This window comes from Helianthus annuus, chromosome 17 (genome assembly GCF_002127325.2).
Source record: "Helianthus annuus cultivar XRQ/B chromosome 17, HanXRQr2.0-SUNRISE, whole genome shotgun sequence".
NCBI lineage: Eukaryota > Viridiplantae > Streptophyta > Magnoliopsida > Asterales > Asteraceae > Helianthus > Helianthus annuus.
The window spans coordinates 29,476,968-29,491,043 of NC_035449.2; the positions used below are offsets into that span (position 1 = coordinate 29,476,968).

General features: G+C 36.5%; 1 protein-coding gene and 1 long non-coding RNA gene across 4 annotated transcripts; both read left to right on the forward strand.

Moving 5' to 3' along the window:
* The first annotated feature begins 3,725 nt into the window (after window positions 1-3,725).
* LOC110922623 (probable flavin-containing monooxygenase 1) lies at window positions 3,726-7,880 on the forward strand. Its single transcript, XM_022166886.2, has 5 exons — window positions 3,726-4,195; window positions 4,941-5,178; window positions 5,249-5,424; window positions 6,885-7,243; window positions 7,334-7,880. The coding sequence occupies exons 1-5, from the start codon at window positions 3,764-3,766 to the stop codon at window positions 7,677-7,679; spliced, it is 1,551 nt and encodes a 516-aa protein (XP_022022578.1). The 5' UTR covers window positions 3,726-3,763; the 3' UTR covers window positions 7,680-7,880.
* Window positions 7,881-8,144: 264 nt separating this feature from the next.
* On the forward strand, window positions 8,145-12,352 carry LOC110925739. 3 transcript variants are annotated; one of them, XR_004886514.1, is made up of 13 exons: window positions 8,145-8,601; window positions 8,707-8,788; window positions 8,876-8,957; window positions 9,055-9,154; window positions 9,289-9,389; window positions 9,699-9,937; window positions 10,026-10,120; window positions 10,206-10,716; window positions 10,798-10,876; window positions 10,958-11,062; window positions 11,151-11,278; window positions 11,671-11,969; window positions 12,053-12,352. It is a non-coding gene; the product is annotated as an uncharacterized LOC110925739 (long non-coding RNA). The 3 variants fall into 3 exon arrangements; XR_002584697.2 differs by having other exon boundaries at window positions 8,876-8,924; XR_004886515.1 differs by having other exon boundaries at window positions 8,876-8,924; window positions 9,121-9,154.
* Window positions 12,353-14,076: the final 1,724 nt, after the last annotated feature.

Below are 14,076 nucleotides of genomic sequence, written 5' to 3' on the forward strand. Positions count from 1 at the left end.
TGCATATGTAATCTTAATTACATGACTGTTTTTCGTAAATGCTACGTTAAACCTTAATTTATAAGAACGGGTGTTACAACAACATGATTTGAGAAATATACCAAAACGAATCAGATTTAATACCTTACATGTCAGATGAATAACATCCCAGCCAATACGCTGTCATTTCTCGGTCTGAGATCATCGTCACTCATTGAAAACTCCTTCACAACACATCAATTAGTTAATTGTTAAAAGTAACTTCCATTTAAATTCTCATCAATCAACAAACACCTATCAGATAAACACTGACGTTCTCAAACAAATTAAATAAAAAAGATAAATTAAAAAAGAATTTAAGTAAATTGTCAAAATCGTCCCTGAAGTTTTATATTTGGCAGTTTCATCCAAATATCCTTCAACTTAAAAGAAAAAAGTAAACTAAGTTTGTGGTTTCGATAAAAATAACAAAAAAATGCTAAAGGTGAAAGACTATTTGGCACAAAAAAATCATTTAAATGAAACTGACAAACAGACCTAAACCTCAGGGACAATTGTGGCAATTTACTCAATAAAATTAATCTAAAACATTAAGAACAATCAACATTATAAGCAACTAGGATTTGAATCCCCGCGCGCTTCGCAGCGCATGCAAGCGGTCAAAATAATTACCGTGTTCCACATGTTTTGATTTGAAAACCAAATTTTGTTTTCTAAATGTCAACAAATTTATTATGACACAAAGGTCCAACAGGTTGCTAGCTTACATCAATATAGTACACCATATTCAATAAACATTACATCCATTCACTATCACCCCATCCTATTTACATTGAAACTATTCCAAATCTTCCAATGCAAATTCATTTGTTTGGAGGGTGCCTTGACCCAAAAAAAAGGACAACCTCTTTACATCTCCCATGATCAAATACTACTTTGTTTCGACACCTCCATAAACACCAAAATACCGTGTGGTAAATTGCTTGTATCACTTTCTTGAACTTTGCCGAGCCGCTAACATACAAGTGTAAATCAAGATCTCTTGCCCAGAATGCGTATATCAGAAGTAGCTTGCACCATTGCAAAACGAACTGCGAAACCTTTCAAGCAAAACTACACGTCACAAACAAATGTTCCGTCAACTCTTGCTCCTAGCCACATTAAACAAATGCATGTAGGCACAATTATATTTCTCCTGGCCAATGCGCATCCTGTCGATAGTTCGAACTCTATGTGAGAATCACGACTATTTGTTTCTTTGTTTATGCAACATAACCTTCTTCTATATCACCATGTTTTTTTTTGGAAAAAAGAAGCAGCATTTAACTTTTTTAAGTAGACAACTTGCCAATATAAAGCTTTGTGCTTGATGACTATCACTTGTGGTACTTGCACCTTCACAAGCTAGGACGCAAACCACAGTTCGGACCTAAAATATATAAAAAATATTTTAGTCAATCAAGAACCATAAAGGGCAACGTGACCGAGTAAAAAAAATGTGATTTTAAGTGCGGGTAAACTCACTAACAGTTTTTAATCTCCGTTTCCATATTTTCATTTATCATCACAAAAATAATGTTAGTAAAGAGATTTAGGAGGCCTTTGTGTATTTGAATACACCTGGAAGATGTGCGGAACAACTCTTGATTACTGCTAGTTGATTAATCATCATGGGGTTTTGTGGACCCCGCAACGCGTACATTTTCCACTTCCCATCTGCAAAACATTAACAACCAATAAAGACATTGCCACCAAATACTTTCAATAGAATTCTTTAATGAAGAAGTACTTGTATTTATCAAACCAAACAATTACTTTAAGTCATGTGTGACTAAAACCAAAGATAACTCACCTTCTCTTCTTTAAAGAAGAAAACCAAAAAAACTCATCCATGTACAAGTTCATGTTTTCTAATAAGGATCGATTTCTGAAGCACAATATCCCCAGTATCAATTATGCTCTAATTGAAAATGCATATGTAAAATAATCCAACAATATTGTTACAAACAGTTCCCCATTTGTGAATTGTAAGTATATGGGATCTAAACACTACCTTCATAAAACTGGTTCTTAAAGTACAGAACACAAAAAAACCCACATAAAACAAAATCCAGAGTTGTAAAAACCGGGCTCAGAATTTCAAAATCAAGAGTACACATGGCTGCAAGGGGGTTGCAGGTGAACACCAACCAGCCACCTACCCTGCCACGCCAAGGTAACATCAACATCCAATTTACAATAACATATAAATTCATCACGGCCACACGAAAAATATAAGGTGATACAAATGATAAACCCAAGCCAACCATCCACCAAAACTTTGAAGAATTAGATGAAGATTTAATCGACACCATGCACCAACACTAACATTCTCTACGCAACCATGACACGGATCCTCGACCACCACATCGACAAAAAGAGGCGGCCGCGTCGACGACCTCGACACAAAGGTCGGACACCATCAAACACCGAGAATGAAAGCATGAATTTTTCACGCCCGCTGTTTGTGGCAGGGTTAATCGAAAGTTAATATGAAGGCATCTACTGCCGCAAATATCATCAAATAGTTCTACTGTCACCATCAATACAACCCGTACATTAAACAATTCTAACTCCCACATGATCATTCAATCAATCTCAGAAAATAAAACAAACAAAAAACGAAATCACCAACACCAATCGACTCAGATCTGAAAAGGTCATCATCGTCATTGAACCCGCTCTGTGGCGCTACGGTTGCAACCGGAGTTGCCATACCAAGTAGCAAGCCACCATCATCATCAGGTAGTTAACAGCCCTCTCTTTTCTTAAAAAGGGGTAAGATGTAATGCTGAAAGACGAGCGTCTCAATGGGAGATAACCGCCCAAATAGGCCAATCGGAACAAACCAAAACCAAAACCAAAACCATTGCTCATATCCATTGCTCTATTAATATAGAGTATACAGTCTCTGTGTCACAAACCCTAAAATTTTCATTAAAGGCAGTAAAAAATTACCCCCAAATTGAATATTGAAGGTAAATCCAAAACAAACCCAAAGATTTCACTTACAAGGAAGAAAATCTAAGCAAACCCAACTTCTGGTTTGCTAGATTAAGAAACCCCAAATAGCAAATTTTGTAATTTTCTCACATGAACACAAAAAGAATAAATGGAATTATATGGATTATATGGACGTTAACAAACCAGACGGTTGAGCGGCGACCGTTTTCGTTTTCTGGTGGTGGGTGGGTAGTTGATCGCCGGCAGAGAGACATAATAGAGCCATGTCGTCGTGGTGCGACGATGGTGACCCGGTCACCGCCCCTTCTCTCTCCTTCTCCTCCCGCGGTTCTCTCTCTCTTTTGAGGCTTTTAAAGAGCTGCAAAAGTGGAAGACACATGTCTCAAATATGGATGACCGCCCAAATAAGTCAATTGGGACAAAGCACGTTCAAAAACCACTGTTCATTTCCATGCTCAATTAATAGATTTAGATTAGATGTTGCATCAAAGTCCGAATAATTTAATTCTTAGTGCCCATCCAATTATTATTATTATTATTATTATGGACGGCGCAATTGTTGGATCGTGATTCGTCCCTATTTATTAATTATATCCAAATCTAAATATAAGTCTAGATAATATGGACCGTGATCCGTATCTATTAATTAATTATATCCAAATCTAAGTATTAGTCACGTGTCCAGTTTGCAAATATTATATATGGATTGGTACCCATACTATATATCGGACGTATACATAAACAGGTAAGGTGATATCCGAGACTGCATCACTGGGAGATCATGGATAAGAAGCAAGTTGTCATCGTCGGAGCCGGAATCAGCGGCCTGCTCGCCTGCAAATACTGTCTCTCCAAAGGATTGAACCCGACTGTGTTCGATTTAGAATCCGGCATTGGTGGTGTATGGGCTAAAACCATCAAAACCACAAGGCTCCAAGCACCTAAAGATTTGTACCAGTTTTCTGACTTCCCATGGCCGGATTCCGTTGTCGACGTTTTCCCAACCCACCAACAGATGCTAGAGTACTTCCACTCATACGCCACACGCTTTGATCTCATGCCCCACATCAAACTACAATCCCGTGTGAGCAGCATCAGCTACGACGGACCATCATCGCAGGCATGGTCTCTCTGGAATGGCATCGGTGAAATGTCTTCGTCTAAAGGCAAGTGGAATGTCACTGTCACGGACACTAGAACCACCACCACCCAGGTATGCGTTAGATCCAGAGGCGGAGGTAGTGTACAAGCAGGGGTACCCCGTGTTACCCCTCAACTCCGTCTCCTTAGTGTAAAAAATATCCTTCAACCCTGTCTACATAGTGTAAATTTTTTTTATACAAAAGATACCCTGATCAAAAAAAAAAAAAAATTGGGATACCTTTGAGTTTTTGTGCTAAATCCGCCACTGGGTTAGATACATGTTAGATTAAGATCATTTCTACACGTTTCTTGGAATATATTTATATATTTTAGACACTTTAAGAATTGCAAAAGCTAGTTACGTGACTAAACTTTACACTTGGTGAGAAATTTCAAATATTTTGTACGTTTATGACTAGGAAATTTGTATTATTTTCTTGACTCTTCTTCATTGTTTTGACCACGATTGTCAAAATTCAATAAAAATGGACATCTTAAATAATGAGTTTGACAACATAGGATTAAGTTTTAGAAGTTTACAAATCCATAAGAGTTACTTAACATATTTCAATCCTAGTGCAACAAATCCATTCTCTAAGCCAAAATTTTCACCACCTTTTTGAAATTGGCGCAGTAGATCCATGCATGACGCATGATTATTCGCTAGGAACCCCACTAACCAAGTTGGAATTACAAGCCAAATCACGGTCTTCAAAAAATCTGTTTTGTCAAACTCGTGATGGCTATTTTGATGGATTTCTTTTACTAATAAAATGTCACCTTTACTTAACGAAGCATAAATATCGAATCACCAGGTCTACATTGCCGACTTTGTGATTCTTTGTTTGGGACGGTTCAAAGATGTACCAAACATGCCTAAATTCCCTGTCGGAAAAGGCCTAGAAATATTTCGAGGGAAAGCCATACACTCCATGGAATACGCAGCCATGGATGACGACAAAGCTGAAGCGTTCGTGAAAGGGAAGAAGGTTGTCATTGTGGGGTTCGGGAAAACAGGACTCGACATTGCAAGGGAGTGCGCATCCATCAACGGTTGGTTTTTGGTTGCATAGGTAACCTTCATCTCTACTCAGTTAACTTAATTTCCTACGTTTATTTTCAGGCCCGGAACATCCATGCACGATAGTTTACCGGCGTGATCATTGGAAATTACCGGACTGGGCTCCATGGGGAATCCCATTGACGTATTTATACTTCAATCGATTCTCAGAGCTTTTAGTTCATAAACCCGGAGAAGGTTTCGTGCTTAATCTGCTGGCTACATTACTTTCACCTCTAGTAAGCTAGCCTCTCAACTTTCAAAAACTATCATTAATTTGAAGTTGATAACATAGTTATGGATTAGGATCAAATACAAAGGATCCTAATCGTAAGAAGTGTAAGAAAAATTTATAGAGTGACAAGTGTTTAATAACCTAAAAAAACCCACTACACAAAAAAAACCCCACTACAAAAAAAAAAAACCTTAAATATCCACCGCCACCAAAAACCTAAACCCCCCTCCCCCCCCCCCCCCCACCACATCACCCACCCTAATTTTTTTTTTTTTTTTTTTTTTTTTTTTGCCGGGGGGTGAGGGGTGGGGGTGGGTGTTTAGTTTTTTTTAGATTTTTTTTTAGTTTTTTTTTTTTTTTTTTTTTTTGGGGGGGGGTAGGTTTTTTTAGGTTTTTGGGGGGTGGGGGGGGGTTTAGGTTTTTTGAGGGTTTTTTTGGTGAGGTATAGTTTTTTTTTTTTTTTTGCCCGGGGGGGGGGGGTTAGGTTTTTGGGTGGGGTGGGTTAGGTTTTTGGGTGGTGGTGGGGTGGGGTGGGGGTGGGTGTTTAGGTTTTTTGTGGTGATGTAGTGGGTTTAGTTTTAGGTTATTGGACACTTGTCACTTTATAAATCCTTCTTACACTTTTTACAATTAGAAGCCTTTGTAGAATAACTTGACCCGTTATGGATTAGGATCAAATACAAAGGATCCTAATCGTAAGAAGTGTAAGAAAAATTTATAGAGTGACAAGTGTTTAATAACCTAAAAAAACCCACTACACAAAAAAACCCCACTACAAAAAAAAAAAACCTTAAATATCCACCGCCACCAAAAACCTAAACCCCCCCTCCCCCCCCCCCCCACCACATCACCCACCCTAATTTTTTTTTTTTTTTTTTTTTTTTGCCGGGGGGTGAGGGGTGGGGGTGGGTGTTTAGTTTTTTTTAGATTTTTTTTTAGTTTTTTTTTTTTTTTTTTTTTTTGGGGGGGGGTAGGTTTTTTTAGGTTTTTGGGGGGTGGGGGGGGGTTTAGGTTTTTTGAGGGTTTTTTTGGTGAGGTATAGTTTTTTTTTTTTTTTTGCCCGGGGGGGGGGTTAGGTTTTTGGGTGGGGTGGGGTGGGTTAGGTTTTTGGGTGGTGGTGGGGTGGGGTGGGGGTGGGTGTTTAGGTTTTTTGTGGTGATGTAGTGGGTTTAGTTTTAGGTTATTGGACACTTGTCACTTTATAAATCCTTCTTACACTTTTTACAATTAGAAGCCTTTGTAGAATAACTTGACCCACATAGTTATTATACTTATTTGAATATCGCGATACATAATGATGTTTTCTTATTATCATTAGTTGGTTAACTTTATCGTTAGTTTTTGTATTCTAGTATCTCAAAATAAAGAGATCTGGTTTTTAGTTATTCAATGCCAAAAGAATATTATTTATCAATATAGCTTGTGAATACTATCAGTTATTAATATATTTGTTTGATCTAACAGCGTTGGGGAGTCTCAAAATTCGTGGAAAGCTACATAAAAAACAAGCTTCCACTCGCCAAGTTTGACATGGTGCCACAACATAGCTTCGAAAAAGACACCCGCTCGTGTTTGATTCTATACATGCCAGAACCTGACAACTTCTTTGATGCAGTTGAGGAAAAAAGCATCAAGTTAAAGAAATCCCAAAGTTTTTGCTTTTATGAAAACGGGATTTCTATCGATGAGGACAACACACAGATAGAAGCAGACGCTGTTATTTTTGCTACAGGATTCAAAGGTGAAAAAAAACTCAAAAATATATTTGGATCATCAACATTTGGTCACTTCATTGCAGGCTCGCCGCGTGTCCCACTTTACAGGTTAGTCGGTTTATTTATCGTGTTATATATCATTTTGTACCTAAATGCAAGTTGAGACTAAACTACTAATATGGTTGATAATGTTATTAGGGAATGCATTCATCCACAGATACCTCAATTAGCAGTAATTGGGTACTCTGAAAGTCTTTCCAATATATATACTTCCGAAATGAGGGCTAAATGGGTGGCAGCGTTGCTTGAAGGCGTGTTTAAGCTACCGAGTGTTAACGAGATGGAGAAAGATATTGCAAGATGGGATGAATACATGAAACAATCAACTGAGGAATATCATTATCGGTCGTCAGTTGGTGCTTTAGAAATTTGGTATAATGATCAGTTGTGTAAAGACATGGGCATGAACCGGCTGAGAAAAAATGGACTCTTTGCTAACCTTTTTGAGCCTCATGGTCCCTTGGACTACGTCAAAGTACCCTAAACCAAATCCATTTTCTCCAACAATATTGTTTTTAAAACTAATAGTTTTGAAGAGTATTCTACTTGTCAGTCACTGGTTTAACCGATCAAAATGGGAGACCTGATTCTAAAAACACGATTAATATATTATATATATATTTGTGTGTGTTAATTATTATGTAATTTACCCATTGATATATTACTGTTTTGTTGGTTTTGTGAAGTTGTTGGTCTTATTATGAAATTTACCCATCATTTTCACATTAATATATTGTAATTCTTTAATAAATAGGTTTTAGGTCGATCCTATTATGTGGTTTTGTGGGAGGTGTGTGAATATATATATATATATATATATATATATATATATATATACTATTTTATAAAGCATATCCAAAGGACTTCTTAAAGTCCATAAAAATTCCCTTAAAACACCCCTAAAGCATGCTGTACAACCCTCATAAGCACAATATAATTTACAATTCCAATTATGCCCTCCAAAACTTTTACCCTTTACCCGGATCCATCATCAGCCATCCATTTTCTTTCATGTCTTCACACGGATCGTGATCTGACGGATGATGTTGTTTTCACACGGATCCACCTTTCCCCTTCATTCTCTCTCATCTCTCTCACAACTCACATCTCACCAGTCTCTCTCTCTCTCTCTCTGGTGATCCCAGATCCAGATCTGGATCTAGGGTTTCTCTGCTATCTCTCTCGCGATCCAAGCTATTCAGATCCGCCTTTCCATCTGCTCTCTCTCTCGCACGATCCAAGCGATTCAGATCCAAGGAGATTCAGATCCAAGAGATTCAGATCTAGGTGTCATGGTTTAAGGAACGTGTCACGTTTCTTCAGAGATTCCGGTCGGAATCCGAGCCGAGATAATGGATGCTCTAGGGTTTATGAAGGTTTGATGAACTCTGCTGCGTGTACCAGCGGTAATCTTTTGCATAAATTTGACGCCATTGTTGAGATTGTATGTATTTTGTTTCTTCAGTTTTGGTTATTTTTTTAATGTTTTTTACTTTAATTTTGTTTTGTAGAAACACAAAGATCCACTTTAAATGGCTTCCGGTAAGACGATTAGGGTTCCGGCGTGCTAGACTGCCATCTCTGTCAAAAAAGGTAACAATCATGTCTACCTATTTTGTTTGTTATTTGAGTCGATCTACCTTTTGTTGTTTGTGTGTAATATTTTCAGATATGTGTTAGGTTCCTCAAAGATAGTGGTTGTGGGTGGAAGATGATGACACAAGCCTTGGTAATTTCAGATCTCTATTGACCCTCACCCTAAGTACTTTATGTTTTAGTTGATTTATATTTTGATTATTTGATGATTATTGTTAATATATTATGAATTTTAGTTGATTTATTTATGTTTTTTTCGGAAGAATCAAATCCATGTTTACTCGACCTCCATATTTTGAGGGTAAAAGTGAAGATGACTTCTTTGACAGGACTTAAAGCAAGTTGAAGTTTGCACCAGATAAGGTAGATTATGTTTGAGATGCGGTTTTTTTACCTTTATTTAAACAGTTTACTGTGGCATCAACTACTCTATTAAGGCTTAGGGTTCCATTTGGGCTTCGCATCATTTAAGGGTGTATGTCATTCGAGCTTTACAGGTTCGATTACAATGTCTCAGTTAGGGCTTCCCATCTCTATTAGAAAGCCATGGATAAAGATGATGTCCTTACCCCAAGCATTTGTTGCTTCTGATGTGAAGGTTTGATTTATTTTATTCAAGTTATTACCCTTTTTTTCTATATTTTATTATGATATCAAGCAATTTGCTTTGAAGTTCAATTTTAGGGTTTGATTTCTTTGCGTATTGTATCCATACTGCCATCAAGATTTTTGCTTTATGTTTTCTTTATTTATGTGAATTTGTTCAATATGAGACGAAGATGAATTTGTTTGATGTTTGCCTTATTTATGTGAATTTATTTGATGTTCACCGTGAATTTGTTTGATGTTCACCAATGTGCTTGTATTCTGATTCATGAATAATAATTTTTGTTCACAAATGTTTTAGGTCATTACCGATGTAGAGGAGGTTTTGTCGATGATACGGGCTAAATTCGACAAAGCAAAAGAGTTAGATGTTGATCTGCATATATTTGCTGGAGATTTGCTCGGAAATTTTGAGAAGAACGCAGAAAGTAAACCACAATGGCAGGAAAACTTGGAGGATTTGCTGGTATTGGCTCATTGTTCAAGATCTTGATGATAGGCGTCAGGACTTTCCATGGGTATTCTGAAGCAACATCACAAGTATGGCTCATTAGACTGTTTTGTTTTTGTTTTTTAATTTTATTTTCATTATGGTTTGTGAATATTTTGCATATGTCATGTTATATAGGAAGCATCAACAACAGATTGAAAGGGTGGATTTTTCCGGTTGTTTGAGTCCAACTGCACTGGAATCAGCTGAATCGTTTGTTCATATACCTTTTGGTGAGCAAAAATATAAACACTTAGTTCCTATTAATAATTTATTATGCGATTTGAGCATTTGATCTCCAATTGTTTATCCTTGCAGGTGCTAGAATGTTTAATAATGACATGATGTTAAGAAGAAAATTAGAGGAACGGGAATTACACCAAGCGATAGAACTCCAAGACAGAAGATTAATGATCCTGCAGTTGGCTGATGCAAAACACCGTCTGTTTCAACGGAGTTTATCTCTAGATGATGTCGTTTCTTCACTAACTCAAATAAGCCAAAATCTTGTTTTCCCATCTGATAACAATAATGAAGAAGTTGTTGAAGGATGAGGGCAATTGATAAGCTAAAGGATATGTTGGATCTGTTTGCCACCGCCTCCTACACCCCGCCACACAGCTTCTTCGTCGCCGCCACCGTATGCCTCGGTTTTGTTTAGATCGGTGGCATGCGACTCTTTTTCTGTTAGTTCTCTTGTCGACACTGTTGTCTTTTCAGATTTCCACCAGACATAGGGTTCCGACAACACTCAAGGAGTTCCGGTGAGGTTCCGTCGATAAGGATAACTGCAAAGGCACATTAGTTTCCGTGGACTTCAAAAACATTGGTTAGTCACATATGTTTTATGTTTTTCAGATCTTTCGCTTTAATTAATTTAAAACCAACCAACGATTACACCTGTATACAGCATGCAAAAAAATCGGATTTCACGCTTCGTGGTGATAGTCTTTCTTGGAAATGAAAGCATATTGGATTTCTGGGAAAAAGTAAGTGTATTTCTCAGCCACTCATTTCTCCAACAATGGATTTAATCATAATATTGATTCATACATGTATATATACTGCAGTTTCGTGGAGAAGATACTAAGGGTACAACCAATATAATAAAAAAATCTTTCTACTTATAAAAGCTTCAGATCTAAGCTCGGCTTTGCATTCGGTTGCACTCAGAGGTACATCAACTTGCAAGATTAGAATGTTTGATACACACTTTAATAGCAGTATCTGGATAGCAAGTGATGTTGATAATCATAATTGTAGGTCATTGAAAAGGATCTATACAACGTCATATCTAAAAAGGTAACACCAGTAGCTAGCTGGCGATTTGTGCTTGGAAAATTTAGGAGTGACAGGCATTGATTTGTTAAATGAGATGCAAAGAAGTGGAGGTAAACTCTAATTATTTGATGTTCATGTTTAGATTTAAAATTTCTTCTTCTTTTTTTTTTTTGAGAATTTAAAATGAATAAGTTGGTCAATCTATGGGATTTAATTCCCAATCTTTTGTCTTTTCAAAAAAAAAAAAAAATCCCAATCCTGTGTGGCTGTGTGATTTTTTAGCTACTAAACACACCCTATGCAGACTCTTCGTATTGAGTGTTAGCAAATACGCTTACTACCTAGAGCTTGACACACCATCCCACCCCATGTATTTACTATGTTTTTTTATTGCCTAATAATATTAATGTGGTGTAATGATGATTGTATTCGAGGGTGTTAGTGTGTTACACATGAAAAGATTTCATGCGATATGATTATATATTAGAATATTTTTATGCAGTTTTTGTTCGGGAGCATAAAGATACACAAGGACCTGAATAGATAATGCCATCTAAACAATTTCCAGTGTTCTAGATTGGCAAGTCATAGAAAAGTGTTCTAAATGGACAAGGCATAAAAACTAACACTGCAGAAAGAGCATGGAGCCATGTCATGGAGAACAGACAGCTACTTGATGGTCCAAACGTACGTCAACGAAGCTACCTGATTGGTTGGTTGCTTAAAGCAGTCAAGCGGGCCACACTTTTTTTTCAGTTGTGTGCTATCAATGTATATTCTACAACATCTTTAGAAGCAGAGGTATGTTTCTGGTAATTTACACAATTAGATTTTTCGATCGGTTATAAAATTGACCCATTTCCACCTCATTTTGGCAATAGCAGTGGTGGTGTTGCACGTCACATTCTTTAGTAGTTGCAGAGCACGGAAATTGGTGACTTTGACTCCAAGGGCGATTCAGGGATTATAGAAAATAAGGTATTTATTATTGCTGCTGATATCAATTTTGTATACAAGGTGAACTTTTGACTAAATAAAGTCAAATGTGCTGAGTTGCTTAGTTAAATTCGCAGTTGATAAGACAATTTTCGTTTTGAATTTTCATAATCTTGGCCATTGTTTGGTTTTAATTGGTTTTGGGTTGGCACTATTACATGATATGAGACCAATTATTTGTTTCAAAATGCATTCGAGCTACCTCTGACAAACAAGAGTAATGTACTCTTTGACGGTCTAGCCTAGGAAAGTAAACCGATCTCATACCTATACACATCTATCATTCGTTCAGAATTAAGAATTAGGGCCAGCAAACCCATTAAGACTTGAATTGGCTTGAGACATTCCTTGTTTATACCTTTCAATGCATTTTCTTGAACTCATCTCTTCCTTCCTAATCTGACATCCCATAGGTGGTGGATTCTCCTCTTTCACCCTCAGTCAAACTTAAACAAAATATTCAAGTTGTTAGTTAGAAGACATATTTTTTTATAAATTAACTTTTAGTAATTGGAACCCAGCCTCTTCAAGCTAAAGTATCTGTACTCACTACCTCACCCATCCCCACTAAAGCAGGTTTCAAAATAACCCTGCAGGCATAAAAAATCTCGATAACTTCCTTTTTAACTACTGCAACTGGAGTTCTCTATTGTAGACAAGTTTGTGAGCACAATCACACTTCAACATATCAATTGGCTCAATCGCAAACCATTACACAATGCAGAAAAAGGAAAAAAGTTTGAGAATATAAAACCAATTGTCATACCATGGAAACAGCTTTGGATCCGCCAAACCAAAATCACGGTACATCAAATGATAAATAAATAGAGAAGGAAAAAATATAGTATATGTGAGTCCACATCTACTCTGTCCATCAAAACGTAAAGGGCTGGACTAGCAATTAAAAAAGAGGAGAATAAGGAAAAATTGAGTCCCACATTGGTGCTGGGATTAAAGAAAAATGAATGGCAAAGGTTTGTTGTAGAAAAAGAACCCCATCAACTCATATTCTTTCAGGTCATATTAGTTGTTTTGGCCTGTTTTAGCATGATTGGCTCACTTAGTTGCTCTTTATGATTTAATAGCTATCTTATTTACTTTTGGCTTCGTGCTGGCTCATGTTATATTCAATCTGAGCTCCAATTGAAAAATCTAGCTTGTCGGAATTTGTTTAGCCGAGCATAAGTAGTTTTATTGCGCGGGTAATCCTCTATTTGCTAAAATGGGTTTATATATCAAAGTTCATTTAGATTATTTTTTTTTTGTTTAAAATGAGTTATGTATCAACCACTTGCTAAAATGAATTTATAAGTTTAATTTAGATTAATAATTTTGTTTTTGAATACTGAATACAAAATTTAAATAATTCTAGAAGTTAAAAGTCTATTATTAACTTTTGTAACTTAATAGTGTTTGTAGTTTTTATAATCATAACATGAATGAATACTAATACGGTAAATAAGTACAATTAACTACATTATTATTTTGTTTAAATGATATATAAAGTAACTATTAGTACCATTTTTGAAAAATAGATAACCCTTTGTAAGAATTTGTAAAAACTAAACAATTAGTTAACAAGAACACCAATACCGATCCAATGCGAACCGTGATGCGTGAGAAATCTCCATTTAAAGAACTATACAATATATCACGAGAGAATAGACAAACTAACATCAAATAAGTACCGCGTTTCAAATTTCATCACCAAATGTGTAAAATCATCACCAGAAAAGGAAGATCAATAGTATATGGCGCATGACAAGAAAATGTTAACTAAGATGCTAAAGAAAGGGAGCAGAAAGCTTTTTTTTTTCCCAGGCCATTCACTACATCATCAAAGCAAAGCAAAGAAGGTTTTATGGCCATGAAAGGGTGTTAACCGCCTTAAAAGGCTCTTTTTTTATCATTT

Coding starts and splice junctions, on each gene's coding strand:
- LOC110922623 (XM_022166886.2), top strand. CDS start 3,764: ATGGATAAGAAGCAAGTTGTCATCGTCGGAGCCGGAATCAGCGGCCTG. Junction 4,196..4,940: donor CTAGAACCACCACCACCCAG/GTATGCGTTAGA, acceptor TCGAATCACCAG/GTCTACATTGCCGACTTTGT. Junction 5,425..6,884: donor CTACATTACTTTCACCTCTA/GTAAGCTAGCCT, acceptor TTGATCTAACAG/CGTTGGGGAGTCTCAAAATT.